The sequence below is a fragment of the Rhinatrema bivittatum genome, chromosome 2, assembly GCF_901001135.1.
Source record: "Rhinatrema bivittatum chromosome 2, aRhiBiv1.1, whole genome shotgun sequence".
In the NCBI taxonomy this organism is placed as follows: domain Eukaryota; kingdom Metazoa; phylum Chordata; class Amphibia; order Gymnophiona; family Rhinatrematidae; genus Rhinatrema; species Rhinatrema bivittatum.
In genome coordinates this window covers 682538096-682552553 of record NC_042616.1, presented here as the reverse complement: position 1 = coordinate 682552553, position 14458 = coordinate 682538096, and the positions used below count along the sequence as shown (strand labels likewise).

Genomic DNA, 14458 nt, shown 5'->3' with positions numbered 1-14458 from the left:
ACCTCCTAAAGAGAAACTGGGAACACCCAGGTTCAGTTCCACCTGTCAACCGTAAGACAGATGCAACTTACCTCGTACAGTCAGCTCCTGGCTTTCAAAAGTCACAGCTGGATCATCACTCTGTGGTTGTTGAATCAGCCCAGAAAAAGGCATGACATTCAAAACCTCATTCCTCCATACCTCCAGGGAAAGAACAAAAATCCCTGGATACTTTTGGCAGACGTGTCTTCCATGTCTCAATGCTCATATCTCTCATTGCCTCTTACCAGTTATACATGACACAGTATAACAGAGACCTTTTTAAAAGGATCCAGGATTTTTCTGATTCTTTACCAGAACAACTCCAGAGTCAACTTTATGCTCTGGCTCAAAAAGATCTGGATGTTGGAAAACATGAAGTACTCGCTGCCTATGACATTTTTGACACTGCCTCTAGAATGTCTGCAGTAGGTATTAGTGCAAGGAGATGGGCCTGGCTCAAATCCTCAGACAAGACCAGAAGTGCAAGACAGGTTAGCTGATCTACCCTGTGTAGGCGATAATCTCTTCGGTGAAAAAATCCGAGAGACTGTGGCGCAGCTGAAGGACCATCATGAAACACTGCACCAGCTTTCTTCTGTGCCGTCTGAGTTTCCATCCGCCCCAAAGAGAATTTTCAGGCGCGACTCTGAATGGCCAGCCTACAAGCCAAGAAAATTCTATCCTCTGGCTTCTAGAGGGCGTCCTTCCAGACCTTACCAAAAAGGACAGCCCAGACAGTCTCGGCCTCAAAATCTCAGCCAGCCTCTCAGCCTGGGCCAGCGTCAGGGTTTTGACTCCTTCCTAGAGAGTGTAAGCCAAATTCCTCTTCCATCCATACGGGTCGGCTCTGCCACTTCAACAACATTTGGCATATAGTCACCACAGACCAGAGGATGCTGGCGGTAGTCACTCAGGGTTACCACCTAAATTTCCTGACTGTTCCACCAGACTCCCCACCTCGGCTGACGTGGGGGACTTCCGACCACTCTCTCTTGATCGAACAGGAGGTCTCAATCCTCCTCAAAATCCGAGCAATAGAACCAATGCCCCTCTCCCAACAGGGGCAAGGGTCCTACTCCCAGTATTTTCTGATACCAAAAACGTCAGGTGGCGTACGTCCGATACTGGACGTTCGCGCTCTAAACAAATTTTTGCAGAAAGAAAAATTCAAAATGGTAACCTTGGGCTCTCTACTTCCTCTTCTACAAAGAGGAGATTGGCTATGATCTCTAGATCTCCAAGACGCTTACACACACATTTCCATAACTCCTCATCGCAAATTCCTGCGATTCCTGGTCGGCCCTCGTCACATCCAGTACCATGTACTACCATTCGGCCTAGCGTCTGCTCCTCAAGTATTCACCAAGTGCCTGGTGGTGGTTGCAGCCTTTCTCAGGAATCGGGGAGTGCATGTCTACCCTTATCTTGACGATTAGTTGATAAGGGCTCTGACTCAGCAGGATGCATTAGCCTCCCTGCGTCTCACTATCCATACCCTGATCTCCTTAGGGTTTCTAATCAACTATCCCAAATACAAGATAGTTCCATCCCAAACCCTTTCCTTTATAGGGGCCGACCTAAATACACTACAGGCGAAAGCCTTCCTCCCCCAGGATCGTGCTTTCACCATAGCCTCTCTGGCGCATCACATGCAATCTCGAGCATCTTCAACTGCTCGTCATTTCCTCATACTGCTGGGTCACATGGCATCCTCGGTGCATGTCACTCCAATGGCTCGCCTTGCCATGAGGGTCATGCAGTGGACCATAAAATCCCAGTGGATTCAAGCTTGTCAGCCAATGTCCAGCATTGTCCAGGTTACCAAACAGCTCCGTCTGTCTCTAGCTTGGTGGATGCACCACTCCAATCTCATTCAAGGCCTTCCATTTCAGACTCCAGAACCTCAAATTGTCTTAACAGACGCATCCAACCTAGGGTGGGAGTGCACATGTACATGACCTGCAGACTCAAGGAACCTGGTCTCCAGAGGAAGCCAGACACCAGATAAATTTCCTGGAGCTACAGGCAATCAGATATGCCCTCAAGGCCTTTCAGGACTGCCTATCAAACAAAGCCATCCTAATTCAAACCGACAATCAGGTTGCGATGTGGTACATCAACAAACAAGGGGGAACAGGCTCCTACCTCCTGCGTCAGGAAACTGCACAGATATGGGCATGGGCCCTTTCCCGCTCGTTGTGCCTCAAAGCAACCTACTTGCCAGGAGTGGACAATCTCTTGGCGGACAAACTGAGTCGCAGTTTCCATCCGCACGAGTGGTCTCTCAACCCCATGGTAGTGGACTCGATATTCCAACGTTGGGGCTATCCTCACATAGACCTCTTTGCATCGGTCCACAATCACAAAGTAGACAACTTCTCCTCTCTCTTTCACAGTCAACACTCGCAACCAAGAGATGCCTTTGCCCTCTCCTGGGCCAGCGGTCTCATTTATGCGTATCCTCCACTTCCTCTCATTTCAAAGACTCTCGTGAAGCTACGGAAGGACAAGGGCTTAATGATTCTGATAGCTCCCCACTGGCCACGCCAGATGAGGGTTCCAATCCTCCAGGACCTATCAATACACCGGCACATTCCCCTGGTGAAGGATCCCCTTCTGATAACTCAGAACGACGGGTAACTGCACCACCCCAACCTCCAGGCTCTGTCTCTGATGGCCTGGATGTTGAAAGGTTAATATTCCAACCTCTTAACCTTTCAGAGTCAGTATCCCAAGTCCTGGTGGCTTCACGAAAGCCTTCAACAAGAAGGTCTTATCACTCTAAATGGAAGAGGTTTACGGTCTGGTGCACTTCCATGTCCATAGGCCCCTTCACTTGTTCCGCTGCAAGGTTCCTGGACTATCTCTGGCACCTGTCAGAGTTAGGCCTGAAAACTTTCTCTATCAAGGTGCATGTCAGTGCAGTGTCTGCGTACCATAAGGGTATAGGAAATGTCTCCATTTCGACACAACCCTTAGTATCACGCTTCATGAGAGGCTTGCTCCATTTAAAACCTCTACTGCGCCCTCCGGCCCCTGCTTGGGACCTTAACTTAGTGTTGGGATGGCTTATGAAACCTCGGTTTGAGCCTCTCCACTCCTGTGATCTCCGCTATCTCACTTGGAAGGTAGTTTTTCTTCTCGCGATCACATCCGCTCGCAGAGTTAGTGAATTACAGGCATTAGTTACCTACCCGCCTTACACTAAAATTCTGCATGACAGTGTAGTGCTCCGCACCCACCCTAAATTTTTACCAAAGGTAGTATCGGAATTTCACATTAATCAATCCATTATCCTACCTACCTTTTTTCCCAGGCCCCATTCCAATCCAGGAGAACAGGCTCTGCATTCCTTAGACTGTAAGCATGCTCTAGCCTTCTATCTAGGCCGCACGTCAGCCCACAGGAAATCCACTCAATTGTTTGTTTCATTTGATACCATTATTCTTGGAAATCCTGTGGGAAAGCAGACCCTCTCCCTCCTGGTTGGCGGACTGTATCTTTTTTTGCTACCAGCAAGCAGGCATTCCGCTACAAGACCATGTGAAAGCACACTCTGTTAGGACCGTGACAACCTCAGTGGCACACCTTCATTTGGTGTCACTTATTGATATATGTAAGGCTGTGACCTGGAGCTCTCTCCATACCTTTGCAGCCCTTTATTGCTTGGATAAGGCTGGCCAGCAAGATTCCATTTTTGGCCAGTCTATCCTATGAACCTTATTCTCAGCTTAACTACCCAACATCCTACCAGCGTTTTTCAGGGTTTTCAGGATGCCCTCCTACCCAAATCCACCCCTGTTGTTGTGCCTGTCTTTAGGTGCATTTGGTGATTTGTTTGGGCATCCTCAGCTCACTATTCACCCATATGCGAGGACTACCATCCTGCTTGTCCTGTGAAAAAACAGTGTTGCTTACCTGTAACAGGTGTTCTCACAGGACAGCAGGATGTTAGTCCTCATGAAACCCGCCCGCCACCCCGCGGTGTTGGGTTCGTTTACGTTTTCTTATTTTATTTTTTCGCACGTACTTTTGCTATAGTACGAGACTGAAGGGGGACCCCTGCTGGATGCAAGGTTGGTGCTATGCTGGGCATGCCCAGTAGGTGCCAGTCACAGTTCTAGAAACTTTGACAAAAGTGTTCCGTGATTGGGCTCCATCCTGATGATGTCACCCATATGTGAGGACTAACATCCTGCTGTCCTGTGAGAACACCTGTTACAGGTAAGCAACTCTGCTTTCACTTAAATTAGCTTGCTTTATATATCAAATTTTTCTACCTTTCCTCTACATTGCTAGAGGTCTCAGATTTCCTAATTGGGCAGATAGCATGGAGCCTGACATATATGCAGACTTTAAAACTATTAAAACAGAAGAGACAGACGATAACATTATAAAATGTGTGCTTGTCAGGCTTATTTATCCTTTTGTCTCCATTATCCAGTGGCCATTCCAATGATATAGGTTTCATTTTCTGTAGCAAGATATAAAATGGTTATCAGTGAAGATAGCATTAACTTGTTCACTGCTGTTCTCACAGAACAAGCAGGATGGTAGTCCTCACATATGGGTGACATCAACGGGATGGAGCCCAATCACGGAACACTTTTGTCAAAATTTCTAGAACTTTGACTGGCACCTACTGGGCATGCTCAGCATAGCATCAACCCTGCATCCAGCAGGGGTCCCCCTTCAGTCTCTTTTTTTCCGCACAGCAGTAGCCACGCGGGTTAAGGAGCTCTCTAGAGATTCCTGACAGGAATTTTCCTCACGAAACATTTCTAAAATTTCAAAAAAAATTCTACCCCTTAGGGGTCCCCCTATCGATTCTGTAGTCCGCGGTCATAAGGTAAGGCTTTACCCTCATTTGCAGTGGATTCCCATCAAGTTTTCCCTTCGGGGCTTACCGGCCATCGACCCCACCGCGGCTAAATTTTTGTCGAAGTCATGGCGTCAGGTTTCGGTTGGTGCCCCGATTGTCCTCAGACGTTGTCCATCACAGACACGAATAGGTTGTGTTTGGGGTCGGACCACGATATCTTAACTTGCACCAAATGTGCCCAAATGACACCGAAGGGCCGTAAGGCCCGCTCAGAGAAGATGGAGTTTCTTTTTCAGGCAAAGCCACCGACTCCATTGAGCGCTTCGACATCGTCTGAGCCGGTGCCATCCACCTCTCGCCAGCAGCGAGACACTGGTGCTGTCTACCCGGCACCAACTACTCCGAAGGCATCGACTTCTTCCTCATCGGCTCTGGACAAGGACCGAGGAGAACATCGTGAAAAGCGTTGACACCGTCATCGGAAGGCTCGTTCCGCTGATCAAGGCAAGCCCTCTGTATTGGCGTCGACAGAGCCACCAACAAAGAAATCCCATCCAGAGAAGGCCCCATCCTCCTCTGTGTCTGGGTCAGCGAGGCGTTCCCCACCTTCATTGGTGCAGGGAGCCACGACATGCCAGTGCTGCCTCCTACGCCGAAGCTGGGGTTCCACGCCCCAGGCTTCCGTGAGGAATTGGATCGGATGATCCAAGAGGCCATCAGAAAGGCACTGCAGGGCTTCCAGCCTCCATCGACGCTGGCACCAATGCCAGCTCCAGTCGCCGACCCGATTCCCACGGCACTCGCACCGCTACTCGGCAGGCTGGATGCGTTGATCGGTGCCCTTCCACCGGTTGAACCGAGGATACCGGTATGTCCAACTCCTTCCACCCCGATTCCTTTGTCAGACGATGAGAAGGCACAGAGGCCGGAACCTATGCCCAGGCCATCTGGGATCTTGCCGCCGACTCGCCCATCGATGTCACTGATATCGATACCGCATCATTCTCAATCGGTGCCTAGACCTGATCCTTCAGGAATAGCACCATTACTTCCCTCTGGAGATCCTATGGGAGCAGGTGATCAGCCTTGGATGGATGATTCTTCCCAGGATTCTGATGATCTACCTTCAGAGCCATCTCCCCCTCAGGAGAGAAGATGTTCTCCTCCAGAGGACCTGTCTTTTATTAATTTTATAAAGCAAATGTCTGAATCATACCATTCCAACTTCATACGGAAGAAGACTCCAGACACAAGATGCTGGAAGTGCTCCAATTCGTAGATGCACCCAAAGAGATCGTGTCCATACCCGTTCATGAAGTCCTCCTGGACTTGTTGAAGAGGAATTGGGAGCATTCAGGATCTGTACCACCGGTGAATCAAAAAACAGATGCCACCTACCTGGTACAGACAGCCCATGGTTTCCAAAAGTCACAGCTGGATCACCATTCTGTGGTTGTAGAATCAGCCCAGAAAAAGGCACGACGTTCTAAGCCTTATTCTTCCATTCCTCCAGGGAAAGAACAGAGGTCCCTGGATGCATTTGGCCATCGTGTTTTCAATGGCTCAATGCTTATTTCTCGCATTGCTTCCTACCAGTTATACATGACCCAGTATAACAGGGACCTATTTAAAAAGATCTAAGAATTTTCTGATTCTTTACCCGACCAGCTTCAGGATCAAATCAATACCCTCGCTCAGAAGGGTCTAGATGCTGGCAAGCATGAGGTCCGCGCTGCCTATGACATTTTTTACACAGCTTCTAGGGTGTCCACAGCAGGGATTAGTGCACAAAGATGGGCCTGGCTGAAGTCCTCTGACTTAAGACCAGAAGTACAGGACCGGTTAGCTGACCTGCCCTGCGCTGGAGATAATCTCTTCAGGGACAAAATCCAGGAGATTGTAGCACAGCTTAAAGACCACCACGAGATGCTACGCCAGCTTTCATTGGTGCCTTCTGATTTTCCGTCCATCTCTAAAAGGACATTCCGAAGAGACACTAAGCGGCCGTCCTTCAAGCCACGGAGATATTATCCTCCTGCTACTCGAGGTCACCCCTCCAGACCTTACCAGAAAGGTCAGGCCAGACAATCCAGACCTCAGAAAACTCAGCCAGCTCCTCTACCTAGCCTAGCTGCTGGATTTTGACTCCTCGCTGGAGAGCATAAGCCAACCTCCTCTACCGTACCCGTCGGCGGTCGGTTGTGCCTGTTCACCAACATATGGCACACGATCACTTCAGATCAGTGGGTACTTGCTGTACTGACTCAAGGTTACCACCTCAACTTCCTGTCTGTACCAGCAGATTCCCCACCTTGGCCGACATGGGGATCGTCCGACCACTCCTCTCTTCTGGAGGAGGAGGTTTCAACCCTCCTGAAATTCCAGGCGATAGAACCGGTGCCCCTCTCCCAGCAGGGGCAGAGGTTCTATTCCTGGTATTTCCTCATTCCGAAAAAGTCAGGAGGCATTCATCCAATCCTGGACCTGCGTGCCTTAAACAAGTATCTACAGAAGGAAACTTTCAGAATGGTAACCTTGGGCTCTCTACTTCCTCTTCTGCAAAGAGGAGATTGGCTTTGCTCTCTGGATCTTCAAGACGTGTACACACACATCTCGATCACTCCATCTCACCGCAAATTTCTTCGATTCCTAGTCGGCCCCCGGCACTTCCAGTACGGGGTACTGCCCTTCGGCTTAACATCCGCACCTCGAGTCTTTACCAAGTGCCTTGTAGTGGTCGCGGCCTACCTGAGGTGTCAGGGCATCCATGTCTACCCTTATCTCGACGATTGGCTGATAAGGGCTCCAATTCAAAAGGATGCACTAGCCTCCTTACATCTAACTCTCCATACATTGCTGTCTCTCGGGTTTCTGATCAACTATCCCAAGTCCAGCCTAGTTCTCTCTCAAACCCTATCCTTCATAGGAGCTGACCTGGACACCGTGCAGGCGAAAGCATTCCTCCCTCAGGATCGAGCTCGTACTCATGTCCCTAGTGCAATGCCTTCAGGATAGAGATTACACAACAGCTCGTCATTTCCTCATTTTGTTGGGTCACATGGCATCCTCTGTACATGTCACTCCAATGGCACACCTCGCCATGAGAGTCATGCAGTGGACTCTGAAATCCCAGTGGGTTCAAGCTTATCATTCAATGTCCTGCATTGTCCACGTTACCAAGCAGCTCCGCATGTCGCTGGCCTGGTGGATGCGCCTCTCCAATCTTCTTCAAGGCTTTCCCTTTCAAATTCCAGAACTTCAAATTATCCTGACAACGGATGCCTCAAATAAGGCCATCCTGATTCAGATCGACAACCAGGTGGCGATGTGGTACATCAACAAACAAGGGGGAACGGGCTCCTACATTCTGTGTCAGGAAGCTGCACAGATATGGGCTTGGGCTCTTTCCCACTCAATGTACCTCAGAGCGACCTACTTGGCAGGCGTGGACAAATTTCTAGCAGACAAGTTGAGTCGCACCTTCCATCCACACAAATGGTCTCTCAACCCCAAGGTAGCAGACACAATCTTCCAATGTTGGGGGTATCCACAAATAGATCTCTTTGCATCCATCCACAATCGCAAAGTAGAGAACTTCTGCTCCTTTCTCTCGCAGCCGCCACTCACAGCTGAGGGACGCTTTCACCCTCTCGTGGTCCAGGGTCTCCTCTACGCGTACCCTCCACTTTCACTCATATCGAAGACTCTCATGAAGTTACAAAGGGGTCAAGGGCTTAATGATTCTGATAGCCCCTCACTGGCCACGCCAAGTCTGGTTCACAATCCTCCGGGACCTATCAGTTCGCTGGCGCATCCATCTAGGAGAGAATCCACTTCTGATAAGTCAGAACAACAGGTGCCTTCGCCACCCCAACCTCCAGGCCCTATCCCTGACGGCCTGGATGTTGAAAGGTTAATACTCCAACCCCTTAACCTTTTGGAGTTGGTATCCTGAGTCCTGGTAGTTTCACAAAAGCCTTCCATGAGACACTCTTATCATTCTAAGTGGAAAAGGTTTACGGTCTGGTGCACGTCCATGTCCGTGGACCCCTTTGCTTGTTCCATTGAGAAGTTTCTGGACTATATCTGGCATCTGTCAGAGTCAGGCCTGAAAACTTACTCTATAAGAGTGCATGTCAGTGCGGTAGCCACTTTCCACAACGGCATGGGAGATGTCTCTATTTCGACACAGCCCTTAGTCACATGCTTCATGAGAGGTTTGCTCCACCTGAAACCTCCATTGCACCCTCCGGCCCCTGCTTGGTACCTTAATGTGGTCTTAGGGCGGCTCATGAAACCTCTCCACTCCTGCGATCTCCACTATCTCACCTGGAAAGTAATTTTTCTTCTCACTATAACATCCACTCACAAAGTTAGTGAGTTACAGGCATTAGTGTAATAGTGTAAGGCGGGTAGCCTTACACTAAAATTCTACATGACAGAGTGGTTCTCCGTACACACCCTAAGTTTTTAACCAAAGGTAGTGTCGGAATTTCATCTTAATCAATCCATCATCTTACCTACTTTATTTCCAAGGCCCCATTCAAACCCAGGAGAAAAGGCTCTACATTCCCCGGACTACAAACATGTCCTAGCCTTTTATCTGGAGTGCACGTCGGTCCACAGGAAGTCCACTCAATTATTTGTTTCTTTCGATAACATCAAATTGGGAAATCCAGTGGGAAAACAGACTCTTTACTCCTGGTTAGCGAACTGTTTATCCTTTTGCTACCAGCAAGCAGGCATTCCGCTACAAGACCGTGTGAAAGCACACTCTGTTAGGACCGTGACAACCTCAGTGGCACACCTTCATTTGGTGTCACTTATTGATATATGTAAGGCTGTGACCTGGAGCTCTCTCCATACCTTTGCAGCCCATTATTGCTTGGATAAGGCTGGCCAGCAAGATTCCATTTTTGGCCAGTCTATCCTATGAACCTTATTCTCAGCTTAACTACCCAACATCCTACCAGCGTTTTTCAGGGTTTTCAGGATGCCCTCCTACCCAAATCCACCCCTGTTGTTGTGCCTGTCTTTAGGTGCATTTGGTGATTTGTTTGGGCATCCTCAGCTCACTATTCACCCATATGTGAGGACTAGCATCCTGCTTGTCCTGTGAAAAAGCAGTGTTGCTTACCTGTAACAGGTGTTCTCACAGGACAGCAGGATGCTAGTCCTCACGAAACCTGCCCGCCACCCCACGGAGTTGGGTTTGCTTGCGATTTATTTTATTTTTCGCACGTACTTCTTGCTATACACGAGACTGAAGGGGGACACCTGCTGGATGCAGGGTTGGTGCCATGCTGGGCATGCCCAGTAGGTGCCAGTCAAAGTTCTAGGTGGAAAAGTCTCTCTCTCTGAGCCTGCCTGGTGGCTCAGTGCCGCAGAAGGTTCCTGGTTCAATCCCCAAGTCAGGTCTTCTGGGCAGGGGAGGCTACAAAAGCAGTATGTACAGCTCTTGAGGAGAAGGAGTCATGGCTCTTGGTCAAGGATGATACTGAGGGGCAGATTTTAAAAAGTTGCGCGAGCGCGAACAAAAGTAAGCCTGATTTTATAAGATACGCGCATAGCCACGCGTATCTTATAAAATCTGGGGTCGGCGCGCACAAGGCTGCGCAAAATCGGCAGTCTGCGCGCGCTGAGCCGCACAGCCTGCCTCCGTTCCCTCCAAGGCCGCTCCGAAAGCGGAGCGGCCTCGGAGGGAACTTTCCTTCGCCCTCCCCGCACCTTCCCCTCCCTTCCCCTACCTAACCCCCCCCCCTTAACTTTGCGTGCGTCAGCCGGCAGCCCCGCTCCGTCCTCCGGTCGCGGGGGCTGGTCCGGAGGCCTCGACCATGCCCCCGGGCTGGCACCACGCCCCCGAAACGCCGCGTCAGTAGGCCCCGCCCCCCGACATGCCCCCTTACAAAAGCCCGGGGACTTACGCACGTCCCGGGGCTTTACGCGCGCCGGCGCACGAGGGCCCTGCACGCGTAAAGCCGGAAGGATTTACACGCGCAGGCCTTTGAAAATCCGCCCCTTAGTGCTCAGATTCGGGAAGAAGCCTCTAGTCCAGGAGCATTATTGTAATAACTTCAGGGAAAGGGACCTAAAATAAGGGAAAAATCCCAAGTAGATCCAAGTGAAGGTTCTAGAAACATTGGTTCTAGAAACTTTGACAAAAGTGTTCCGTGATTGGGCTCCATGCTGATGATGTCACCCATATGTGAGGACTAATATCCTGCTGTCCTGTGAGAACACCTTTTACAGGTAAGCAACTCTGCTTTATCCAAAAGATTAAAACTTCAGTTTTAATTTATTTTCCAGTGCAATTGTCAGATTGTAATTGCACCTAAAAAACATGAATTTGATGGAGAGTTTTCATCCATGTAGCCACCAAGTTTCTAGGACACTTTGTTATCTTGTGTGAAGTTATGATTATTATATAGAGTAACTTTCTAACAAACTGTATTGCAGTGCACTTAAATAATGAGAGACAGTTCAGCAGTCCAGGCAAACACAAAAATAAATGATGCAATTTTTTTGTTTAACAAAATTCAATAAAAGTTTGAAAAACAGTATTTATAAAAGGTCACATGGCTGCAACAAAGTGAAGAAACAGTGAAAGTGATACAATGTTGAAAATGAGTTTCAAAACTATAATATAGCTGGGAACCTTCATTTTCACATTTTATTTTATCTGAGAATTTCAATCTTATACCAAAAAAAGGTCAGTGATATAACACACAAGAAAAAAATCAGTGGAAAAGTCATTTTTTCCACTGATTTCTTTTTTATTCTAACATTGAATTTCCCAGGAAAAATAAAATCAAAACAGTACACTAAGGTCGATAAAATATAGCTTTATACTTTTTACTTTACTATAGTCATTTTAAAGCTTATTCTATGAAATGAAACACCTCAGAATCTCAATTTTTATAATAAGCTTGACTCATTAAAAAACTGTTCTTGTCCTTATAAATATCTAGGTTACTGAAAAAGAAGATGAAATCCGTAACATGCATGGACATATTAATAGCTTATCCCATGATCTCAGTAATTTGAAGACTCAAGTTGATCTGGATAAATCTTTGCAACAAGAAACATGGAAGGAATTTTCCAAAACAACAGATTTAAATGAGGCTACATTTATTTCTACGCCAGAGTCTTAGAGTTGAAAATTTTACATTGTTTCAAAGTGAAAAATAACTCTGCAGTTATCTTTGAAATGTGTGAATGTTTGATTTTACAGGACAATATTAAAAATTATTTGTCTTTATTTGAAAATGTGTCAGTCTTCTAAATGTATGATATAAGAAGATGATGTCTCTCTCTCTGAGCCTGCCTGGTGGCTCAGTGCCGCAGAAGGTTCCTGGTTCAATCCCCAAGTCAGGTCTTCTGGGCAGGGGAGGCTACAAAAGCAGTATGTACAGCTCTTGAGGAGAAGAAGTCATGGCTCTTGGTCAAGGATGATACTTAGTGCCCAGATTTGGAAAGAAGCCTCTAGTCCAGGAGCATTGTTGTAATAACTTCAGGGAAGGGGGCCTAAAATAAGGGAAAAATCCCAAGTAGTTCCAAGTGAAGGTTCATGGTTTTGAATGAGCTGAAAGGTAAAATAAAAATAAAAAAAATCTCTGAAAAAAGAAGTATGCTTGTGTTTTTTTTCTGCTAGCTGCATCGTTATGAGCTATTATGGTAAACTGAAGTTTATATAGTTTCCCAGTTTTCTTCCTAAACATCTCTACCTTCACTGTGGATGACAGTGAAAGATAATATGTAAAGGAAAGAAGAAAATGGACAGTCTTATACTATATAGAACAGTCCATTCAGCCCAGAAATCTCTCACATCAGAATGTATTGAGAGCCATTTTGTAAATAGCATCAAATAATTGTGGCACCCTGGCCAGTAGTTGCAATGTTTTATACAAATTGAACATAGGGATGGCTGACTAATCTGACAGCAGTTCTCATTTCTTTCTTTGGTGTTTTTTGGGGTTTTTTTTATAATACTGATTCTGATATGGGCCATGCTGTACCAGATTAGACTTCAGCCCAAGAAGGTCCAGTACTTCAAAAAAAAAAAAAAAAAAGAGTGGCACATAGACATCAATAAAGCAATCAACCCAGAAAAGATTATTCTATATGTAGATATGTTAGAGAAAGCACTACTCACTAGAGATAAGACGATCGAGGACACGATTCACAACGATCGATTTCGGCTGGGAGGGGGAGGGAATCGTATCGTCGCCGTTTGGGTGTTTAGAGTATCGTGAAAATCGTTAAAATCGTGAACCGGCACACTAAAACCCCCTAAAACCCACCCCCGACCCTTTAAATTAAATCCCCCACCCTCCCGAACCCCCCCAAATGCCTTAAATTACCTGGGGGTCCAGCGGCGGCCCATAGCTAAATCGGGGGAAGGGGGAGGGCAGGAAAACCAGCACACTAAAACACCCTAAAACCCACCCCCGATCCTTTAAATTAAATCCCCCACCCTCCCGAACCCCCCCCCCCAAATGCCTTAAATTACCTGGGGGTCCAGTGGCGGTCCGGAACGGTCTCCTGCAATTGAATCGTGTTGTCTTCAGCCGGCGCCATTCTGCACCGCCATTTTGCAAAATGGCGGCGCAAAATGGCGGCGGCCATAGACCAACACGATTCGACTGCAGGAGGTCGTTCCGGACCCCCGCTGGACTTTTGGCAAGTCTTGTGGGGGTCAGGAGGCCCCCCCAAGCTGGCCAAAAGTCCCTGGGGGTCCAGCGGGGGTCCGGGAGCGATTTCCTGCCGCGAATCGTTTTCCGTACAGAAAATGGCGCCGGCAGGAGAACGACTGCAGGAGGTCGTTCAGCGGGGTACGGGAGGGTGAGGGATTTAATTTAAAGGGTCGGGAGTGGGTTTTAGGGTGTTTTAGTGTGCCGGTTTTCCTGCCCTCCCCCTTCCCCCGATTTACGATTTTTTGACGATAAATCAGGGGAATTGGTATTGTATCGTGGCCCTAACGATTTTTGACGATTTAAAATATATCAGACGATATTTTAAATCATCAAAAAACGATTCACATCCCTACTACTCACCGGCTCCTCTATCTGACGTTTACAGCAGAAATGGGAACAGCAATGAGATACCATCCACACTATTGCCCTAACTGTCTTTGGCAAAATGCATGACAAGAACCAGCATCTGATTTCATGCACAATTAAATGAGAAGAGCCCAGTCATTGAAGCAAAGCACATCATTTACACCAATTATAAATGTGCTTTTGAAACCAAAAGAATCTCAACGGTCAACCAGAAACACTGTGCCAGTGACTTCTGACTGTAGCTATGTGAACACATTCAGATCTCCACAGACACTGATTACATTCAAACCCCCAAAGCTTAGCACAAGTGTCAAACATAATCATAATACATAATTAAAAATTTCTAAAAAAGTCTAAAATGTAATATTACAATGATTACAAACATACCATATCACAAACTTCAAAATAAATACTTTGATAAATAATCAAAATGGCACATAAACCAAAAATACAAAAATAAAATGTTCAATTAAAATTCTAAACTCATATCACCATTTTTTATTTTTATTTTTTAACTATTGGGGTAGATCAGCTTTGTGCTCTTTTTTTGCTTGAG

General features: G+C 47.2%; 1 protein-coding gene across 2 annotated transcripts in view; it reads left to right on the top strand.

Annotated features, from left to right (window-relative positions):
- Window positions 1–12428, top strand: part of LOC115085471 (uncharacterized protein MG328 homolog) — a 401953-nt gene extending 389525 nt beyond the window's left edge. For both annotated transcript variants that reach the window (XM_029591537.1, XM_029591536.1), the window contains one exon: window positions 11812–12428. In XM_029591537.1, coding sequence (XP_029447397.1) covers window positions 11812–11994 — 183 coding nt within the window. In that variant the 3' untranslated portion in view covers window positions 11995–12428. The remainder of the gene's footprint in view (window positions 1–11811) is intronic.
- Window positions 12429–14458: the final 2030 nt, after the last annotated feature.